The 22,644-nt window shown below is 39.9% G+C and overlaps 2 protein-coding genes across 2 annotated transcripts in view; both read left to right on the top strand.

The window, feature by feature from the left end:
- The first annotated feature begins 27 nt into the window (after positions 1 to 27).
- LOC140547146 (CD48 antigen-like) lies at positions 28 to 4,978 on the top strand. The gene is made up of 4 exons (XM_072670724.1): positions 28 to 163; positions 1,578 to 1,916; positions 2,444 to 2,728; positions 3,343 to 4,978. Exons 1-4 carry the CDS (start codon positions 115 to 117, stop codon positions 3,480 to 3,482), a joined length of 813 nt encoding a protein of 270 aa, XP_072526825.1. The 5' UTR covers positions 28 to 114; the 3' UTR covers positions 3,483 to 4,978.
- Positions 4,979 to 6,291: 1,313 nt separating this feature from the next.
- Positions 6,292 to 22,644, top strand: part of LOC140546659 (CD48 antigen-like) — a 30,986-nt gene continuing 14,633 nt past the window's right edge. Inside the window, exons 1-2 of the mRNA XM_072670044.1 lie at positions 6,292 to 6,296; positions 6,630 to 6,646. Coding sequence (XP_072526145.1) covers positions 6,292 to 6,296; positions 6,630 to 6,646 — 22 coding nt within the window. The remainder of the gene's footprint in view (positions 6,297 to 6,629; positions 6,647 to 22,644) is intronic.

Here is a 22,644-nt window from a genome sequence, read left to right on the forward strand (position 1 = left end):
CTCCACACACACATGCACTTCTGTAACAACCAGTGGAAGTAGAAGAGAGTGAGCGCACAGGAGTAGCTGTCTGGTACAGAAACTCCCAAACATTTCTCAACTCCTCAACAAGGAATGGATTCCAGCAGGAGAGCTTTGCTCTATTATCACATCTTCACCACAGGTGAGCAGCTTTAGTATATCTAGAAATGGACTGAGAGGCCTATAACCACTTAATAGTAGCATACTGAAGAGAATTTAGCTGAGAGAATGGGACAGTTGTACAAAATGGACACTGGTTTGAACTCCACTGATTAAAGAAAAATGTACAGATTTTTCCAAATTTAATTTAATTTAGGATTAAACAGAGATGTTAATGAACAGTAAGAGAAATGGATCCTCCATCTTAATGGTTATTCTTGACGATTAGTAGCTCACCTCAGATATTTAACACAATTAGACACAATCTGTAATTTATAATATTTTAATCATTTTTCTTTATGTGGGTAAGTCATGGATTCCACACCAATATGAGCACCGAAAGAAATGCTCTTTTTAGTAAGGATTGGGTGGAAACATTTTAAAGACATTTTGATGTAAAAATAATGAGTTGAGTATAAATTTGCTCTTTCAGTTCTCAACTGAACAAAAACAACTTTCCCAAAAAGAGGATGTGTAAGTAAATACTGTGTGCTCATCTTTTTCTGTAATGATGTGGTGATCGTACATCTTCTTTTTCCCATCCTCTTTTTTGGATGTGAAAAATGCATAATATAAAAGGTGCTAAAAGTAAATAGTAACGGTTGTTTTTTTATTATTTGGCTTGTGAGTTTGAACTGAAAAAAGATGATTTAGCAATGTGGGCTATTAACCCCTCAACACTCATAAGCCAAATACACACTAAGGAGTATTACTCAGTAACTACAGGGACTTCTGTAGAAACTGGTGGGACTATTCTTTGGTAATGGAAGTTTGTAATAACACTTCCAGCCCACTGGCAGACTATAGGCTTTTCAAGGGTTTTATGCTATTTATTAGTATTGGTAAATGAGTAAAGGCTTATATATTCATGTTTGCTAACATGAATAACATTTAACATGTTTTTTACATGATTGAGGAGATATTTAACTTCTTCCCAACCTCAACACACATGTAGAAGGTACCAAGAGACTCAACAGGCACCTGGGTGGCCTACCTAGAGAGATAATGCCAAATCCTCAAGATGTTGTAAAGGAAAAACCTGCAAGAGCAAGTCAAATATTTCAACATGAGCTAAGAATAATAATCAGAAGTACACCAATGCGTTGTGTGCTGGCTTCAGTTTTAAGTGGTGGCCTGCCATTTGTAAAGAATTGTCAGAGTCAGATATTTTGTGGTGCAAAATAAGGTGCATAAGGTGACACAGAAAATATTAGTTCAATAAAAAACTATAAGAGGATAAATCATCACTAAGGGACTAAGTATAAAGAGAAAGAGAAGGAAATCCAGTATAAAGCCTCGATGGACACCACTGTAGCATAAAGCAGCACTTATAATTTATAAAACTCGATTTATAATGTATTATGTATGGGAGGTCTGAACTGCTTGTGTTGTTTCAGGTCTGCTGTTCACAGCTGGAGAAGAGGCTGTTAGACTGCAGGAGCTGGAGGGAAACACTGTAACCATCCATACTGGATTAACTGGAGTTCAGAGTGATGCTCAGATTCTATGGTTCTTTCAACCTAATAATGCAGATATAAAGATAGTGAACAGTCTAGTCAGTTATGGAGAGACTATTACACAGTATTACACTGACAGATTTAAAGACAGACTGCAGCTGAACAGAAGCAGTGGATCTGTAACCATCAGAAACATCAGCAGAGAAGATTCTGGAGTTTATACATTACAGATCATTACTGGAAGATCGTCGGAATGGAATTTCAGCCTTAATGTCTATGGTGTGTAAATGCAGTTATTTCAAAAGTAATTTTTCTTTTTCTTTAAAATGGCAAAACAATGCATCCACTTAGCAACACCATAGCAACCATCTAGCAACCAAATAGTGTTTTTGGGGTCATTTCAAAAGTAATATAATTTAATTTTGTAGCCTCCACTTTGCAACACCATAGCAACCACATAGCAGCTACCTAGCAACGGGTTCACCATATTGACCAGGTAGCAACAACTTAGCAAATATCTGGAAATGAGAACCTCTTATGCTGTGCAGCCATGCTGTGTTTTCCTCAGGATCAGTTTCCATTCCTAGATCTGCAGAAAGATGTCCATTTAAGAGTTATTTACAGTTGTTTCTGACACACTTGAATATTACAATTTGTACTAAATTAAACTGTGTTTAAAATGGAATTAATCTTATACAATATAATATAATCTTATACTTATATAATCTTAATACATTAATCTTTAGCATACATCATTCATTAGATGATGGTTCACATGATTTTAAACAGTGTCTTTTTCTTTTAAGGCATGGTGCCCTCTCCGCACATTACAAGGAACCTAGTTCATGATCCATCAGCATCTGGATCCAGGTGTTCAGTGCTGTGCTCTGTGGACCATCAGAAAGAAATGAATCTGTCTTGGTTTAAAGGCAAAGAGTTACTGAGCCAAGTTAGTGATCATAGTTCTAAACTCACTCTTCCTCTGGAGGTGAACAATGAAGAACAGGACATCTATAGATGTGTGGCCGCCAATCCTGTCAGCAACCTCTCCACCAAACTCAACATTATTGAGATCTGCTCACATGAAGCTGGTAAGACGACAAAGTATATATAATAATATACATACAGTCAATTTTCTCCCCATATATGTGTTGATGCTGGCAAAAGCTTATAGGACAAAGGGTGTAAACATGCAAGTTTTATTTAAAAACCAAGCTGACCTAAAGATCTTTAGGTCAACATTTCAAGGTAGTTTTTATCACGTGCTCTGCACTGTTGACACTAGCTCACTCTTGCAGCACTTGCTAAGCCAGTTGTATCGGTTTGGAGGACAGTGAGTAATTAGTTGTTGTTATGGTTTCTTAGTCTACCAAATCATGAATAGAGCATGTCTTTTCATGATACTCAATTACTCTGTAATTGGTAAAAGGTGGAAGCCATTGCATTCATTTCTCCAGGTCTTGCTTGAAATAAATAATGAGTCACTACCGTGGTGTTGGTAGTTTTGGTGGTGTTGTTCCTGTGAGAGTCAAAGAAATCAATGACTAGGTCTGCCAGGAGACCAGGTTTATGTGTGCTGCCATTCATGTTTAGGTTGAATGTAATGTTAAGAAGGTCTATAAGACTTGACAAACTCTCATTAGTAAATAGGAGCCCATTTCAGGCGAAGTCTAAATAATCACTGCTAATTCTCTTTCTCTTTCAGGTGACTTTCAATTCAACTTTCAAGTTGAGTGTGTGATCCGAATGGTGATCTCTGCTCTAGTTACAGTGGCCCTCATAGTTCTACTGATTGAGCACTTCAAAACATTGAAAGGAAGGGATACTCTAACTCACAAACTGTGACTTTATGTTCATTATTTTATGTCAGGTTTGCAAGTTTGGACAAGAAATTTGTCCCATGTTTGTCTATAATTATTTGCAATTATTTAAAAGAAAATCATTTATTGTCATTATCATATATATCATATATATCCATTGCCTTCTTTTTCAAGAAGCTCATCCCAAAGACAAATTCTGACATTGGCAACCAGGAGCTTCTTACAAGCTGGTCCATTGAGGGGCTCTCAATGCAATCTGTCTATGTAACAATGTATGTAACAACAACTGTATCTATGTCAACAACCAAGTATGTAAAAAACGTTTCTTTTCTCTTTCCTATTTCACATTGACCCAGTGGCCAAAGCAAGCAAGATGTCAACTGTTTATGATCCTGAGACCCATCGCTAGATTACCCAACCCACTTGCTTGTCCCCAGTATCTAGGTCATTACCTGAGCCTGCCTAGCTTTAGCCAACTGGCTATAGGTCCAGTTTCAGCTTAAAATATTGTAAAGGCTGAATTTGTAAGATGCTCAAACATTTGCTTAGGCTACACTAAGCACTTTTTATGTTATGAAATATTTTCTATTTCCTGGAAATATTGTGTTTAGTGTTTAGTTTGATTATTTACAGGGTTTTTGTTTTCTATGTTAAAATAACTACACAATCCTTTATCCAGGACCACCTTTATCTATAGACCAGGTCCATGTCAGAGCAATACACCACTACATATCACTGCCTGCTTGACCCATTCAGTCTGGAGACTGCTGTATTTATCTGTACACATTTAGTGACTGTATAAAAATCTCAGGAATCATAAACCTAATAAAGCTTCATATAAGACAAGATATTTGATGTTGACATGGGTGAGGACATAAAAGTCCCCCTGAAAGCTGAGGTTTTTAGCTTTTTGCACTTCTTACTGCAATGTTGTGTCATCTAGAACCTTTAATTTTAGATACATTGGCCAACACACTCATAAAGAGATTTTTTTCCAGTATGCTCCCACACATAAATTGCACAATATTGATTATGCTAACCAACAGCATCACTGTTAACTTTCTTTACTTCATGATAGTAGTATGCTTTTGTCACCTAATAAAATAACACACTGATAGATGTCATATGGATAGTGAGACAAAACATGCCTATTCAAAAGCACTGTACATTATCAGCCTAACATGTCACAATACTGACACTCACTACCAGCATATCATCAAGCCATTGTTCCACTTTACTTGTGACACTACCTTTACTTGTGAACCTAACAAAATAACACACTGATGCTGCCGTATGAACAGAGAGCAGGACACTCGTGGCTTTGGTGAGTATTATTATTATCATTATTGTCAACTCATTAGCAACTAACTTTTTTTTCTTGATGTAAAGTAGCTCATAATGTCCACCTTCCTTTTTCTGCCTACTATCCTGACTGATCGCTACACACACATACACAGGTGTTTATGGTTGCCACCAGTTTCATATAATATTCTAACATTCCTCATTCAATAATAAACTGCACTGTCCTTTACTGAATCAGTAAGAGATTTTCTGATTTCTGTGCACACAGATGTTGGGTGGTGTCTCTCACTCAGCATACACTCTTAAACAGGTGCTACATATTTGTTTTTTGAGTGATGCCACTAAAGAACCACTTTTGGTTCCTTAAATAATCATGTTTATCATAGAGATGTACGAGTGGGAAGAACCCTGAAAAGACCCGAAACACTTCCTCTTGTTGCAAAAGGTTCTTTGTTGATGTAAAGGTCACATCTCTTTTACGAAAAGAAATCTTTATGAAACCAAAAGTGGTTATCCTGTGGCATCGCTCAAATAACCTTTTGTAGCAGCTTTATTTTTTAGAGTGTACGAGCACATATGATTGGATTTTGGCGCTTCTTAAAACCACAGCTTCCAACCTCTCACAGCAAGAAACGGCAAAGCCAATCACGTTAGAGATGTGGGTTAGGGAGGCGGGGCTAGTAGCAGAAAACCCGGTTTGTTAACCATTTGTGTACCAATTACATTGACTAGACACTGTAGAGACTACTGTATTTGTATCTGTGCACATTTAATCAAGAACATCGTACTTTTTTTCACACATTATTAATTAACCTTAAGCTGTATTGGACCTAAATCTCAAGAATCATAAAGCTAATCATAAAGCTCTATATAAGGGCGTATGTTTGATTAAATGTTCAATGTTTTAGCTTTTTAGACATAAAAGTCCCCCTGAAAGCTGATGCTTTGTGCTTTTGCACTGCTGACTGCAATTTCATGTCGTCTATATACTTTATTTTTTGATACGGTAGCCAACACGCTCATAAAGGGAGTTTTTTTTTCTCATAATATGTTCCGGAGACAAAATTACACGATTGTAATTATGCGAGCCAACAGCATCACAGTTGGCTTTATTTACTTTACGATAGAACATCTAAACAAGTAAACATTTATTAAAGAATTATAAAGCTAATAAAGCTCTATATAAGCAAAAGTGTAGATAGGGTTAGCTCTCCATCATGCATTAGCAAGAGACGTAAGGTATTATTAACATAATTCATTCCTTCATTTACAACGCAAACATAGGAGGAACCGCAATCATCCAGGGTTTTACCACCCTGTTATTGAAAAAGGGAAAATACATGACGCGTGTTTATTTCGGGGTACAGGAGTGTCCAGTGTATAATACATTGTGGAAGCCATAAGAAAGAAACGTTCAGAGAAACACAGTGGCATCGTCCAATCAAATCCATGATTTGACAGGCAAATTTAAAGCGACAATGTTTATGTTGTGCAAACGTGAAAATAAAAAAAAAGTGAAAGTCAAGGTCGACATGCCGTTGTTTTTTATTTTGGTTAAAAGGACAAAAAGATGACCATGTGTTTTTCTTCACGATTGTAACTGCTCATTCTAAAATTCATGAGGACCATGAGTTGCATCCAATTTTAATGGTTTCCTTGTCATGCCTGCGATCGTAGTGTATAGGACGCGGGAAGAGGGCGGCGATTTCGCTTTTATTTGATCAGACAGAGTCGGCTTTATTAGGCTGTGTAAGCTCTCACTGACAAGAACTAAGCGAACCTGTTCAGACCTCAACCGCTGGAAGCTCATGCGCTTCCTTCTACCTACAGCAGCCAGAATCGCTGACTGACAAAAGCGCCCTTAATGGAGCTTCATCGCGGAGAGAGGTAAGTGAACGTCTGCATTTCCACTAATTAAACGTACAGAGTACAGCAAAGAAAAGATGTAAAGCCCACATGGTTGGTTCTCGCTCCAATGTTAGATATTTTCTCTGATTCTAATACGTGATCCAGCTAATTAACCAATTACCAATTTTTTTGAGTACACCGTCCGTCCAACCAAAATTACTTAAAGTTTTTTTATTTTTTTCAACTGAAATAAGTACTTTGAACAAACCATTATTTGAAGTATCAGTATTATTATGAATTTAAATAAAGTATTTAAAATCATAATTCTGTTTTTCAAAACATGGCACTTTGCCATGTAACTACGTATATATAAGCCACTATTGGTATATCACAATGATAGATCGAGTGGTTGCATGCTAACCTGAGTTTGTACACACAGACTCAGGTTCACAACTAATTGTGGTGTTCAACCTATTTATTTGGGCTGTCGCTTTGGACTCAAACAAGTCCAACAAGCTGAACTAGTTTCGACTTAACTGTCATTTTGCGTGCTCTTGCTTGACGTTTAATGTCAGATGACTTAACGTACTAAAACAATGACATATAAACAGCATTCCCTTCGTTAAAACCACAGATTTCATACAGTCAGTTTTCAATTCAAGTCTATACAAATTAGATAAGGGTATTTTCTAAGTAAACAGTAAAGCATTCTTGTAAGTCACTCTGTGACTTACTCTGTGAATACTGAACACTGTGCATCTATATATATATATATATATATATATATATATATATATATATATATATATATATATCTCGTCACTTTCAGCAAAAACCCTTCATGCCAGTTTCAACTAGTTTCGACTTAACTGTCATTTTGCGTGCTCTTACTTGACGTTTGATGTCAGATGACATATAAACAGCATTCCCTTCGTTAAAACCACAGATTTCATACAGTCATTTTTAACTTCCTCATTTCTCATTGCCAATTACCACTTACATAAAATACAGAGCAACGTTTCTTTATTTATCTAATTTATTTATAGTAGCGCAATAGTAGCTGTTTTTATGTTTTGTAACAACTGTAATAAACAGCTCTAATGTGTTTAATAATGCAAACGTAATACAATTGCATAAAATAATATTGCATATAATAATAAATAATCTTAAGGTAGAGTCATTGTTTTATAAGAAACTAAGGAGAAGTTACAGGCGCGGCAGAACTGATTTTTAACCACTTGGGGGAGCCATAACCAAGGTTATGACAGCAGAAGCCTGTTTAAGCGTGTTAACGTGTCTGCTGAACCCATTGCTCGCTTTGATGCGTGTGATTCAGCAACGAGTACGCGTGTGAAAATGTTTGTAGATGTTGGGAATCTGGCAGTTGTTCTTTACTTGTGTCAGAATTTTATAATGAAAGGACCAATAGAAATGCTCCAAAATAAAAATAAAATAAAAAGTACCCTTAGTGGAGCTTCATTATGGAGAGACACTGGTTGTCTTCATACTTTTTAAGTTCTGCCATGTAGCTCCTCTGCTACGCTCTCTCCATTGGCTTCCTGTAGCTGCCCGTATCAGATTCAAAACCCTGACGCTGGCCTACAAAGCCAAGAATGGACCAGCCCCTTCGTACTTTATGGCAATGGTCGAAAGCTGTACCAAAAGCATTCTGAGCTTCAAGTACGGCTCAGGTTGATCATTTAAGTATCAATTACAAAAGACAAGCATCCAGGCCTTTTTCTGTCCTGCACCGAAGTGGTGGAACGAACGTCCCCTGGGTGTCCGAACAGCAGAGTCGCTTACTGTCTTCAAATGCAGACTGAATACCCTCCTCTGCCGAGAGTGCTTGGACCAAGTGTAGGGTCACGTTTTGTGGTCTCCATACTGACTTTTGTATTTAGTGGTATGCTCAGAGGCATCTTTTGGATCATAGTCTATACAAATTAGCTATGGGTATTTTCTAAGTAAACAGTGAAGCATTTTTGTAAGTCACTCTGAGCGTCTTCTAAAGGCCTTAAATGTAAACGCGTGCTGGAGCAGGGGAAATACTGAACACTGTGCATGTATATATATCGTCACTTTCAGCAAAAACCCTTCATGCCCACAACGTCAACTCTATAGACAAATTTGAGTTTATTTTATTGAATTATTTAAATTAAGCGTCATGTAAAAATATATTTTTTTAAAGCAGAGGATTTCGGCTTTCGTGCTTTATGGACAAATTGACAGGTCAACTATCTAAGTAACCATAACCATAATACTCCCTATACAGAGTCTCATCGCGATTTTTGATCTTATCCATTTAAACAGGTTTTCACTTTTTGACATGCTGTAAATCTGGCAGTCGTTCTTTACATTGTGCCATTTCATAATGAATGGACCGATAAAAGTGCTCCAAAATAAATAAAAAGCACACTGACTTCCACTGAAACATAAGAAGATCTTTTCCATCTCCTGTTAAGTTGCTATTTAGGAGAATCAATGTTGAAATGTCTTACATGACTACTGAAAAAACAGGTTTGCTGATTGAAATGTGAACATCGATTCCACAAGCGAATTGTATCGACACAGACTAATTAAACTTACAATAAAGGTACATGTGGTGGCTGGGTTGATTTTCTACTTTTAGGACTGAACATGTATATATTATATTATATATGTAAAACATGTACAGATATACGCATTTTCATGCATTCATGTCATGCAAGTCACTAAATAGCCCGACTTGATAGAAAATATAGAAAGTATATGTTCGTCTAGGTCTGTGGTGGAGTGTAGAGATGACTGCAAGCTCGAAAAAGTAGCACCAAATGTGTAATACTGAGTATTTATAAAAAATGTGGAAGGTTTGAGAAAAAACGGCATACAAAAAATTTGAGTTTAAATGAAAAGTGGTAGAAGAGAAGACTAAGACCTGATGAGTTTCGCCATTCAAATGAGATTGTGAAAATGATTCGGATTACCGGTTTTAGAGATCACTGATCAAAATAAAGCACAAGTGAACCACTGTGTATCCACACACTGTTTTGTCTGACACACCCTGATTTAGTCCACTGAGTTTTTTCTGCTGCAGTGGCAGTAGATTAAATTTCAACAAAGTTTCCTTTGCTGACAGGATCCACTGCTGAGGTGTGCGCTGAGCATTTAACAGCAATCTATGAAGGTAACAACAAAGCAGAGAGTAAGTTATTGATCAGTTTGTGATGTTTTATTTTTGTGCCCGAGCTTGTCAGAAACATGTACCCGAAGTTGTGGGCTACACCCCATGCGTACCTGGAATCTGTCCAGACAGTGAGCGTTTTGCCTTCTGCCAGTTTACAAGCCTTAGTTAATGCCACCAGTTCTGCAGCTTGTGCTGAATATGAACTAGGGAGGCTTTGTGTGTGTAAGACCTCGGTAACAGAGACCACAGCACAGGCGACTCGGTTAGTTCCTGTCTCAACTCTACTGGCTGAGCCATCTACAAAAAGTTCTAACTGCGCATTTGGCAGCGGTTCCTCTTTGAGGTCTATTCTGGGTGTGCATGTGTGTAGCAGCAATAGGTGACAGTCGTGTGGTTCCCCATCGTCTGGGGTAGGCAAGAGTGAGGCTGGGTTCAGAGTGGTCCAACGCTGCACCATAACATTAGGCATATCTAGCAAGGCTATATGATAACGCAGCTGTGCTGAGAGGTGCGCAACTTTCTGATCTTGCAGAATGCTATGCACTGAGTGTGGGACCTTGAGAGTTAGAGGAGCATATGCTACAATGTCCCTGGAAGCCACTAGAGCTTTCTCAGCTGCCGCCACTGCTCTAAGGCACACTGGTAGACCCTGAGCCACAGGATCCAATTTACTACTGGGCGTAACTAGACATAACTTATCCCCGTATTTTTTCGAGTACTGATGTCATGTACATACCCTTAGCGTCCACCATCTGGACGAAGGGTTTTGTAGGGTCAGATATGCCCAACGCAGGCATGTTTTGTAACACAACCTTAAGTTGCAATTTGTCATGGGTTTTGGCAAATTGCCTGAATTCTGTCAGCAGACATACGTCTTTGGCCTGCTGTAAGAATGTGGCCGTCCACATACTGAACCAAGACTACCCCTTTAGGCAGGGTTAGTGATACCAAAGTATCTCTCAGGGCAACATTGTAAATCGTGGGTGACTCATAATACCCCTGACAAAGGTGTTTGAAGGTATAGGCGTTTCTTGACCGGAAAAATTCTGAAGGGGTACTGAGCTTGCCTGGGCCTATATGTAGATTTTGGGGCGATGGATACGGGTTCACAGTCTTTAATCAATCCACATCGTACTTAGTTGATGCCTACAGGCAATATGTTGCCACGGGAGGGTATGTTTATGTCTGGCCAGGGAGATGTGGGGGTAGGCATTTTTCACTGTGAACAACGCATCCTGTTGTTTTGTTAGTAAGACTAAAGTAGCTGCCATCTTATCATCCCATATCAGCGCTGTGGTTGACAAAGGCTCTGTTCCTGATGTGAAAAAAATGCTTTTCATAATCATGATCAGGGCCTTGGCTAATATGTAAAGTGCCGTGTAAATCACTTTTTATCCACTGCAAAGGATTAGACACCACCCTCTCTGCCTCTGACAGAAAGTGTCTGACAATTTTCCCCCTGCTAATCAACACTACGCCACATGTGACCATACCCTGGGATCCCAGACGCGACCTGTACCATGCATGGTTTTTCTGAAAAATCTACAGCTAAATCCTCAGGGGAGCTGGTTAGGGTGCACCCTAATTTACACATCAGGTCTCTAGCCTATAAATTCACAGGGCACACAGAGGATATTAAAAAAACAATGCGAAAAACTTTTACCATCTAATGAACATTAGAGGGTCACGAACACTTTTTCCTTAACTATTCCACCCCCTATTCCCATCAGTGTTTGAAATGTACCTTTTTGTGTATCACACTGAAACTCATTAGTTCTAATCACAGAGTAGCCTGCCCCACTATCTACAAAACAATTCTAGGGCTTTTCCCTCTACAATCAAAGTAAATTTAGGCATACTTAAAAGACATACTGTAAGCTGTTGCACTAATGAGAAATAGGGAGAGAAAAAGGTCACTTCCCTGTTTTTGGTGTCAGTAGGTCCCGTTTCGCTGTCCTACCCCTCCGTCGCCCATCACTCGTGTATTGTTGTGTACCTCTGTGGGGAGTCATGATGTCCACGACGTTCATTCCCAGGACAATCCTGAGCGTAGTGTCCAGGCCTGCCACAGTAATAACAACGATCCCAGTCTTCATCCGTTCCCTGACCGCGCCGTCAACCTCGACCTCTTCCCTGTCCTCTGCCTTTGCCCCCTCTTCCGCCCTAGTCCTGCCTTGGCTGGGCTGTTGAACGGGTAGAACTGGGAGACCGGTACTTGGCTTCTGGTGTGTCCTGTTATTGGTGAGTTGAGAGGATCGGGTGGGCTTTGGTTTCCTGTCAGGCTTCGAAGTTCTCGTGAGGCTGGTTTATAGTGGCTTCCTCTTTCAGGAATGAATGCATAATGAAGACTGGTGGTAGGCTTGGGTGCTCTTGTCTGGAGTAGTTCCGCTGGCGGATCCGGTCCCAGGTTGTTGTGGTCCACCGTGTTGTCTTTATGTCTGGGTGGGGCGGTGTCTCGGTCGGGATCAGCTCTAACTGAGACACACTGAGACACTGGTTTAGTTTTACCTTTCTGTTTCTCCCTCTGTCGATTTTAATCTTCCTCTATCCAAAACTCTACTACCTGTTACATCTTTTTTTTCTTTTCTTGAGGACACTTTACAGGTAATTGTCCCACTTTGTCCTTAAATTTATATAAGACTTCCAGTAGTTGGAAAGCCAAAATATTTTATCCATAATGGAACATATATGACACTATCAGTGCCATAATCCTTACTCATTTGACTAAATAGAGGGGCGGTGTGGATCTTAGGATCAAACCGCAGCTCTTTACTAAGGTGGGTACCCATTTTTGTTATTCTCTCACTGCAAAATGAATCACAGGAACTTGGCCCCAACAATTGTGTCTCACCACCCCTTTTTACTAGCTTAACTCTTAATACCCTGTACCTAGAACTATCAGCACTCTTCCCACGGTCCGGACCTGTTACTCTAACGACACGTCTATCAATAGAGGCCTCGCTATGAGCAGGCTACTCTTTTTTTCCTAGTGGTACTGTTACTGCTAGGGGACTGCCCCAGGCTAGTCCTGTTACACCGTCATGCAACTAACTTCATCCAGGACAGAGTGCTCAAAGGGAGGTGGAGGGGAAATAAATACACTAACGAAATTACTCCGTTACTTACCCCCACCAATGTTCGTAGATGAGGCTTGGATTACAAGCGGAGGGACGATCAGTCACACTCACCCCCGCAGTACTTCTACCTTGCTCTGTGGAATTTTCCCACGCTTTTGGGTCCAAAAAAGGGAGGTGCCAGAGAGCGTCCTCGGTGAGTGTTCACTGTTCTCCTCTCCGCCGCACTCCGTTGCTCATCCTGTTCGTGACGCCAAATTGTGGTGGAAGTTGAGAAACAACACAACCCTGTCTTGTATTGCAGTGAGTAATAACTTTATTCGAGCAACAGAATATAGTTGCTGCTTAACAAGTATGCATGGCTTTCTTATATACATAGGACCACCACATTGTGGTACAACAGACTGCATATTTAAATTCTGCAAGTGTACATACACATATTAGAAACACTCACAGACTTATTCTACCATATAGGGGCATAAACATGAGCAACCAGCACATCAGAGTGTAACTACTCCTAACTTAAGCTTTATGATGACTCACAGAGTACATGTGTTCTATACATGTGCCATAGTCTTGCATACTGCATAGGAGAGAAACAGCATAACTTGATTACAATACATTGAAGTATACTTGCATACTACTAGATTAAGAATCACACACAAAGTAATAAGGTTTCCCGTAACAACCACAAAACTTAATAATACCCTAAAGCTGCCTTGCTCCATTTTACCAACAAATCTTACCCTTCTGTTGAAACCATTAGTATGTTCACCTAAGTATGTGCCACATATATTTACTCAGATAATAGAATTCGTTTGTTATTTAAGCTGTTTTTCATTTATGTTCTGCCAACATAGTTCACATTGACATTTAGACGCCTTGACGTAAGCATAAACATGATATATACTATAGTTTCCTACATTTAATTATAAATCTGGTCAACTAACTGAGACAATTTGGTTATGCTGATAGTTCAGCTAAACCTTTAAAACATATTGCTGCTGTCCGAGGAAAAACACGATTTTAGTTTTCTCGGCTGGCAGCGACGAAATGCCATGCTGGTTGTGAGGTCCGCTTCGCCGCGCCCGCCCCGGGGCGGTCCTCAGCCGCGGTCCACAGGCTTCAAGTTCAAGGACTCTTAAGTTGATGTTCTGTCCGTGTCACGTGTCACGGACTTTCTTTTTTACCCCTTTTTTGTTACTTAATAAAGCAGTCTTGCATTGCACCGTCCCTGCTAGTGTCAAATACCAGCTCAGACCACGTGGAAGCATTCACTGCTGTTGGTGGATTTGTCAGCAGGGGTTAAACAAAAGTGTAGTGTAATAAAAAGAAGCGACTTCAGCTTCTAAAAATAGTTGTAAAATTGTACTCAAATTTTAAGACGTAGTCATTAGCAAATTTGTGAAGTGTAAACAGCTGGGGGATAACGAGAGCTTTTTGGTGGGAGTGTGTGTGTGTGTGTGTGTGTGTGTGTGTGTGTGTGAGAGAGAGAGAGAGAGAGAGAGAGAGAGATTTTGCAGATGGGTCTCGTTGTGCATCAGAAGGCTTTTCACTTTGTTTTCCAAACTCACTAATGTTCACTCTCGCTGTTGCTGTGAAAATCTACCTTTATTTTTTTGAGTGTACTGCTTAATGTAATTGATTTGCATATGCTATGATTTCGTCATCTGTGTTCATCGAACTGAAATTTAGTGTTGTTTACTGAACCAGTTTATAAACTAGAATTGATTGAAATGTGTAATTCTTTAGTCTAGTAAGTAAAGTAAAGCTTTTTCCTCAAGCTCTGATGTTTTAGCGTGGAGAATCTGCTTTTCTCCTGCTGTGAGGGGCTGCAGAGTCTGTCTTACTATAAGTATACCAATATTGATCGTTGTTTTGTTGGATGTGTTGCTTATATTTAGCTTCGTTATTTATGAGTAAACTTCAAACTCTTATGGGTAAGAAATATACTGGATTTTCTACTTTTATAACTGCAAATCAATGTATATTGTGTTAAGGTGGGGATACTAAATAACGCGACATGCTAGAATGTAAAGAGAGTGAGAGAGAGAGAGAGAGAGAGAGACTTTCTGCCTTTTAACACCACTTTATTTGACCCCTTCAAGGGCGCTACATCATGTAAAGTCACTGCAGGCCATCCCAGCCATCGAGCACATAAACAAACAATCATTTTAAAATGAACAATAAATAAAAAGAGCAAACAAAAGCAATTAATAATTAAATAAACAAGAAGAAACGCTGATTTCCATTAATAAAAATCAGACATAAAACAGACCTCTCCATCGGACACCCAGCATACTGCCTCCCCACAGCCCCACACCACTTTAAAAGTCTCCAAATCAGACATACAATTCAAATAATTAAAATCAATCAAAACCCTGGATTTCACCAGTCTAGAGAGGGTCCGGACAGCGTCACAGTCAGATGACTGTGCCACACAGTTTTTGCCAAGACCTAGAGCAGCCCGCCACGGCGTATCGGGTCTGCCGTCCAGTCGCTTCTTATTAAAAACCTTTACACAAGCCCCGTACAGACGCTTACCTTACCTTACACTTACGCTTAACTTAGCGCCATACTCAGCTCCTCTGAGCAGTCCAGTAAGGGACCGTGGCAGTCTTTCAGGCCAGGAGGGAAAGCCACTCTGGGGAAAGGGTCCTCCTCAACAGGGCTGAGCAACCCTGCACCATAGTCCGTTAACATCACTCTTTCATCCGTGGAGAGCTCTAGCCTCCCCCGCTGTAGAAGCTGGGCCACAACGCGTAAGGACCGCACCCCCAAACGCACCGCCAGGTTCTCCACACCGTCCAAACCAGGTCCTGCGACGTCCACCAGCTGACGGAGTTTTAAAATGTTCGAGGTAACTAGAACCCGGACCAGCGCAGGGGAAGCCGTGCCTGCAACGTCCAGCCTAGACTCATAGACGACCGGTTCCTCCAGAAGCCAATGCAGAGAGATGTCCGCCAGTCTGGTTGGGCTAAAAAACTCTAAAAAAAAAAAATTAAAAGTCCACAATAAAACACGAGCAAGTGAGCATAGTCCAGTGCTTTTGTGTCCATTAAAAACAAAGCTCTGTCCAGGCCTAAGCCCCCCACAGTCTGTAAAATCCTGCATGCCACCGCTCTCCATACCAAGTCTTTAGGGCCACTAAGGAGTCGCTGAATGAACTGGAGGCGGAAGGCAGCGGTTCTGCTGGCCAAGTGAACCAGCCCCTGTCCTCCTTCTTCCTTGGGCAAAAACAGCCTGCGGTAACCAGTGCAGCCTGTCCCAAAAAAGTCCACAAACACTGCCTGAAGGAGGTTCGGTGGGGGATCTACACAAGCCAGTTTATGCCACAGAAGAGAAGCAGCAAGGTTATTGATTATGAGCACCCGTCCTCGATATGACAACTGAGGGACTAGCCAGTTCCACCTGCTGAGATGGCCCTTCACCTTTTCAACAGTGTGTTCTCTCTCACTGTCCCCCAAGTGCACTCCCAAGTATTTAAACCCACCCCTCCTCCATGACAGTCCAGGCAGTGTAGGTCCCCCACCAGTCCAATCCCCCACTAACACAGCCTCACTTTTAGCCCAGTTCACTTTAGCAGATGATAAAATCCTAAAATCATGTAAAACATCCACCAAAACGTCCACATCTCTCTGTGAGCTGATCAGCACCACCAGGTCATCCGCATACGCTGAAACACACACAGGTGTGCCACAGGTTGGGATGACCAGGCCAGCAATCCTCTGTCTCAGCTGGGACAGCAGAGTCTGAATGGACAGGGCATAGAGCATACCAGACAGAGCACAGCCCAGCCGGATACCTCTATGAACCATAAAAGTACACTGAAAAAACAAACTTGTAAGATTTACTTGATAAAATCCTCGTAACAATTTGCACTAACATTCTTTAAGTAAATCTTACTGCTGTAATATTAAGTATATTTTACTTGTAAAAATCAAGTAAAATGTACATACCACTAAACTTTACATCTTTAAATATATTAAGTAAAGGTTACTTAATTATATTGAAGGTAAAAGTTATATGTACTTAAATTAATTATGTACAGTCCATTTAGTTTTTCTTCCTAAACCAAAATATAATTACATCAAAATATTAAGTAAATGTGACATGAAATATATACATAAATTGTATGTTTTTTTCTGTTCTACATTTCCAATTACTTGGTTTTACAAATTTCTATTACTCACTATTTTTACATAAATGTTGCAATGATTTTTTTATTACACTTTACCAAATGTCGTCTAAATATACTTTTACCCTGAAAAAAAAAAACCCATGAACATGAAACATTTCAACAGTTTATTCGTCAACATTCTAAAAACATCTAAAAATGTTCACATGACATACAAATTATTTCAAAGTGCATTTACTAAAACCTGAAACAACCTCATAGGACCAACATTTAAAGCAACTGCAGAATAAAAAAAAATAAATTTTAAAATTATAAACTTTAAATTATTTTAAACAAGAGAAATGAAGAAAAATAAAATCTTGTTCAATTATGCAACAGCAACATGACAATAATAATAAAAAAAAAAAAACGTTACCCAATTTAGAATAGCAATTTTACTGTATTGAAAAATGCAAGTAAAACTGTCTGCTGTTCCAATGCATTATTATTAGTATAGACACAAAATATATATATGAAAAATATATACAAAAAAAAAGTCACATAACATAACACCAACAGAAGATAAGGGCTTTAACCTGACAGAGATAGAAAATACTGACATTCTAGCAGCGTTTTTGGAATTATCAACATTAACAATGCTCATCTAAATCAGCACCACTCCCAACACTATGTTCTTGCACAAGGATTATACAGTATATAATGCTGTAGACTACTTTAACTTAAATTGGGTCGAAACATTTGTTGGCTTGTCAGTAAATATCATCTTGGATATTTAACAAATCTTCTACACCCAACAAATTTGGTGCCATTCATTTATAAAACTTAAATGGAACTGGCATTTGAAACTGCAATTACAACGTTCAAACTCACACTCTGAACTAGTGTACTAATGCATTAAAACATTTATGATTTACATTTTTTCCAATGTTTTTATACTTCAGTGTTTGAGAAGAGAAACAGATTTGTTTTTACAGTTGTGGAGATAGAAACCTGTGTGTTGTCATGTATATAACAATAGCAATGTTAATATCCACAATGACCAGGTACTCTACATGGCTTTCAACAAGTTTTAAGTAAAAGTTTGAAGAAAAGAAAAGAAAAAAGTTCTCTTGGGACAAAAAACACCCCAGATGTAATAGTTCCATCTGGAATTAAATGTATTGATAAAATATTTTAGAAGAAAACACTTTTGTCTTGTTCCCATCTCCACCACTCTTGATGCCTCAGTGGAGTTCACCTTCAATAGTTCTCAATAAAGACTAAACTGTTACCCATTAAACTGTAATAAATGTTAGTAAAAGGAAAAACATGGGGTACCTCTGAAGACTTCTGCCCTACTATTTGGAAAGAGCGGAGAGGCATGACTTGACAAGCAAACTCTGGGAGATGGGCAATGTCCCACAACTTGGAACTTGGACACATGAATGCAAACAGACAGCCCAAAAATATCGATAAACGTTTCAAAGGTTTAATGTCTGTGTCTGGACAGTGGATGTTCCATGTAGAGACAAACGGCTGTTCATGAAGGGAAGGTCCAGTGTAGGGATCAGCCTTGACAAGTTGTTGTTAGTCATTTGTAGGATGCAAAACAGTCAAATGGAGTGTGACAGCAGTAAGATGTAAAGTGCATGCCACTGCAGTAGTATCTAAGATAGCAGCTTAGACTTTAATGCTTGTACCTTTGGGGACAGTTTGATCGCATCCAGTTCGAGGAAAAGCTTCTGGAAGACCTCAAAAGTGTATCGTAGCGTTGGAGGGTATGCCAGATTGAGAGCATAAATCAGTCCCATGAGCAGCGCGCAAGCTTTAGCAGTGTTGCGACATCCCGGCAAAATCTCTGTGCCATCAAGATGGATGGAAACGTCCACTGGATCCTCGCCATCAGCACCACGGGTGACCAAGATCTTGAAGATGTGTTCAGTGACATCACTGTGATCGTCCTCCTGCACAGAATTTACAATAACACAAAAATGTATTGAAAAACAAGTAGAATTGTTAAAATGTAACTAATTTGATAAATACAAACAAATTATGTGACACTTGATTGAACCATTCTAAGTTACAGAAACATGGGAGCACAATCAGCTCGTTCTAAGCTAACAAAAATAGAACAGTTTTTATTTACAATACTATGTATTATACACTGAATAAAACATTATTAAAATCATCATCATCATCTCTCTCTCAAACCTGTCAGGGGAGCTGGTGCCTATCCCAGCATTCAGGGCAAAAGGCAGAATATGCCCTGGACAGACATTATGATCATTTTATACTATTTATTATACACAATTTAATTAACAAAAGGTTTAAAGGTTGGCCATTTTCATAACCCCCAAAAGGGGGACATCTCACCGCCAAAGTGTATGTAAGGGGGTGTCTCTGTTAAACCAATTAAATCAAAACATTTTCTGTTGACACGTGATCCAATGACACGCATATGATGTGTCTGAAATGGCATAAATGCTGAGTCACTGTGATAAACGCTTCTCAAGAGCCAGCGCAGCTATTATCTAGCTCGTTCCAAAACGCGTAACGTTACCAATAGGCGTCCATCCAGGTGTTACGCTGCTGAAAAAACGGATGTGTGACCACCCTAAATAAACCTCTTAGTTACAAAAATACTCATTTTGGTTCACTGTTTGCATAATAAAGTGAAGGCACCTCTTCCTGGCTGCTCTAACCTTCCCTCCACACCAAGAGCGGGTCGACATTAGCACTGAGGCATTGTAGTTTCACCCTTTTTGTGTGCTCACAGCACAGCAATTAGCAAACGTGCTCTGATGTACCAAAAATAATATGGTCATTAAACAATGAGCTCAAAATAATCTACACCTGCTGAACAGCGAAATTACTCATGTTAACCTGAGAAAATGAGACTAACTTAAAGTTGATGAACTGGCACGTTACATGGCTGAACATAACTTTAGCTAGCTAACGTTACGTTAGATATGGTGTTAGCAAACATTTTCTCTCTTTTGACTCTAGTTTTGACTTTGCTTTGCCTAATTCCCCACTCAAACTACTAAAAGGCACACTGACTCATTTTCTATCTCTAGATAAGATAAACAAGAGCTTACCTCACTCCAGACACGGCCATAACTTCCAGCAACTGCTCCTCCGTGGCATCTGTAAACAGGTCTAAAAATAGCGCCAATCAAGTCTCGTTCAACGCGTATGCGCGTAGTTAAACGCAACGCACTTTTTTGTGTTACATTTTACTCAGTATTTTTAGGTTTATGTACTGTGACAAAAAAACATATAAATACAACTGAGGTCTTTCAATAACATTTATTCACACCACACAGTTAATTTATTACATGAACAAATTGTGTATATGTTTACATTCTTACTTAAAAAATAATAGTTATCACATAATTTTAATATTACAGTGTAGATTGTATGAGCATTAATTAAATATATTTTACTACACCAAAAAGTTTGTTTTTTCAGTGTAGTTAGAATCTTCTTCAGTCTAAAAATCTCCAGTGCAGTGAACACCCCCTTCTAAAATGTTTAACATCGTGTATGGACTGCTGGCTGTCTGTGAAACGTTTCTCCACCCACACACGTTTCTGCCCTTTAGTATCACTGAGGAATTTTCTGATCTCCTCAGCAGTGTACCGCACCTGCAGCGTCTCCTCCTGAGAGCACATAGACCACCCAGAGTCGGAGAGAGAGCCCTCACTGTCCGGCTCCACTTCAGCACCACTGACCTCCTTCTTAGCCTGCTTGGTCCCCTTCCCCCGCCCTAGCTTCGGTTCAGCAGAGACAGGGTTATCACAGCGACTCACCTCCCGGTCGGTGCAGCCCCCGTAGCAGCCTCGGAGACAGTTGGCGCCTCCACGTAGGCCTCGGGGTGGTCGGCGGGTCCTCCGAAGCCGAGGGACCCGCCGGCTTCGGAGAAACCGTAGGGGGAACGGCCACCGCGGGTCTAGCCGCAACAGAACCCGATCGCTCCCGCTCAGTACCCGCTGGGGCATCATACGGCGTGCTGCTCAGAGACGCCATTCTCCCAGCGATAACGCCGGCGACTCTCCTCACACACACAATCTAAAACTTTGTTTCGATGTCTGACTCCGAGTGCCGGATTGTTGGAGCTGTAACTCTTCTGCTTGAACAGCTCAGCTGAAATTGAGACCTGGTAATTGCTCTTAAAGAGGTTTTCAATTATGAATATTTTTTAGTTTCCTAGTTTTAGCTTTTACAACTGACGGTGGTCTGTAAAAAAAAAAAAACACCAGATAAGCATTGCTGTGCCACACATTTTAGTTTACAACCGCTTATGTAGTATATTTATCCCAGAATATACCAATCTTTTGGTCGAAAAATAAGCACAGTTCATGCAAACATAATCAATATTTATGAAAGCCTCACGTTCACATAATAATAATAATAAGCACATTTCATGCAAACATAATCAATATTTATGAAAGCCTCACAGCTCACATTCACATAATAATAGTAATAATAATTATAAGCACAGTTCGTGCAAACAATCAATATTTATGAAAGACTCACATCTCACATTCACATAATAATAATAATAATAATAATAATAATAATAATAAGCACATTTCATGCAAACATAATCAATATTTATGAAAGCCTCACATTCACATAATAATAATAATAATAATAATAATAATAATAAGCACATTTCATGCAAACAATCAATATTTATGAAAGCCTCACAGCTCACACTCACATAATAATAGTAATAATAATAATAATAATAATAATAATAATAAGCACAGTTCATACAAACTTAACATTTGCATGAACTGTTTGATTGATCCAGCACACATTCACATAAGGTAAACAGGGCAGAGGGGACGAACGAGGGCCCATGGGTGTTTAGGAGAATCAGTGCCAGAGAGAGAGGGAGGGAGAGAGCGGGGGTTGGGTGTGTCCGCTGTTGCAGATTCTTCTAGGGGTGCATTAAAGAATGTTTCCTCTTACTAAGTCCAAGCTAACTGGAGTTCACTCCTGCGCCATTTTTCACTTCGCTGGTGTAAAAAGAAATCTAAAACTTCATTACGATGTCTGACTGCGAGTGCCGGATTGTTGGAGCTGTAACTCTTCTGCTTGGCTGTAAGTCAGTGTCTAGCTATGTATGTGTCCCTTTGTATTAGTTTAAATGTTTGTAATGATGTGAGCTCAGGCTCTTGCACTCGAAGCTCTTGTTTTAAAGTCCTGTCCGTCGTGTCACCTCCCGGTCAGTGCAGCCCCCGTAGCAGCCTCGGAGACAGTTGGCGCCTCCCCCGTAGGCCTCGGGGTGGTCGGCGGGTCCTCCGAAGCCGGCGGGTCCCTCGGCTTCGGAGGACCCGCCGACCACCCCGAGGCCTACGGGGAACGGCCACCGCGGGTCTAGCCGCAACAGGACCCGATCGCTCCCGCTCAGTACCCGCTGGAGCATCCGCGGACCCGTTCGCTTTTTCCGGACAAGTGCGAACGAGATGCCCCGCTTGCCCGCACCAAAAACAATTCATACCAGTGTCAGAGGAAACGTATACAGCATAATCAAAATCATCCACCATGAACTTCAGAACCAGATATATAATATACAAAATAACCTTTTAAGCGGGGGTGCTAAAAAGATTATTTAAGAACAGTACGACCGCGTGGCTCATACAGGAGGCAGAGTTCCCCACAGCCTGCACTC

Source organism: Salminus brasiliensis, chromosome 24 (genome assembly GCF_030463535.1).
Source record: "Salminus brasiliensis chromosome 24, fSalBra1.hap2, whole genome shotgun sequence".
In the NCBI taxonomy this organism is placed as follows: domain Eukaryota; kingdom Metazoa; phylum Chordata; class Actinopteri; order Characiformes; family Bryconidae; genus Salminus; species Salminus brasiliensis.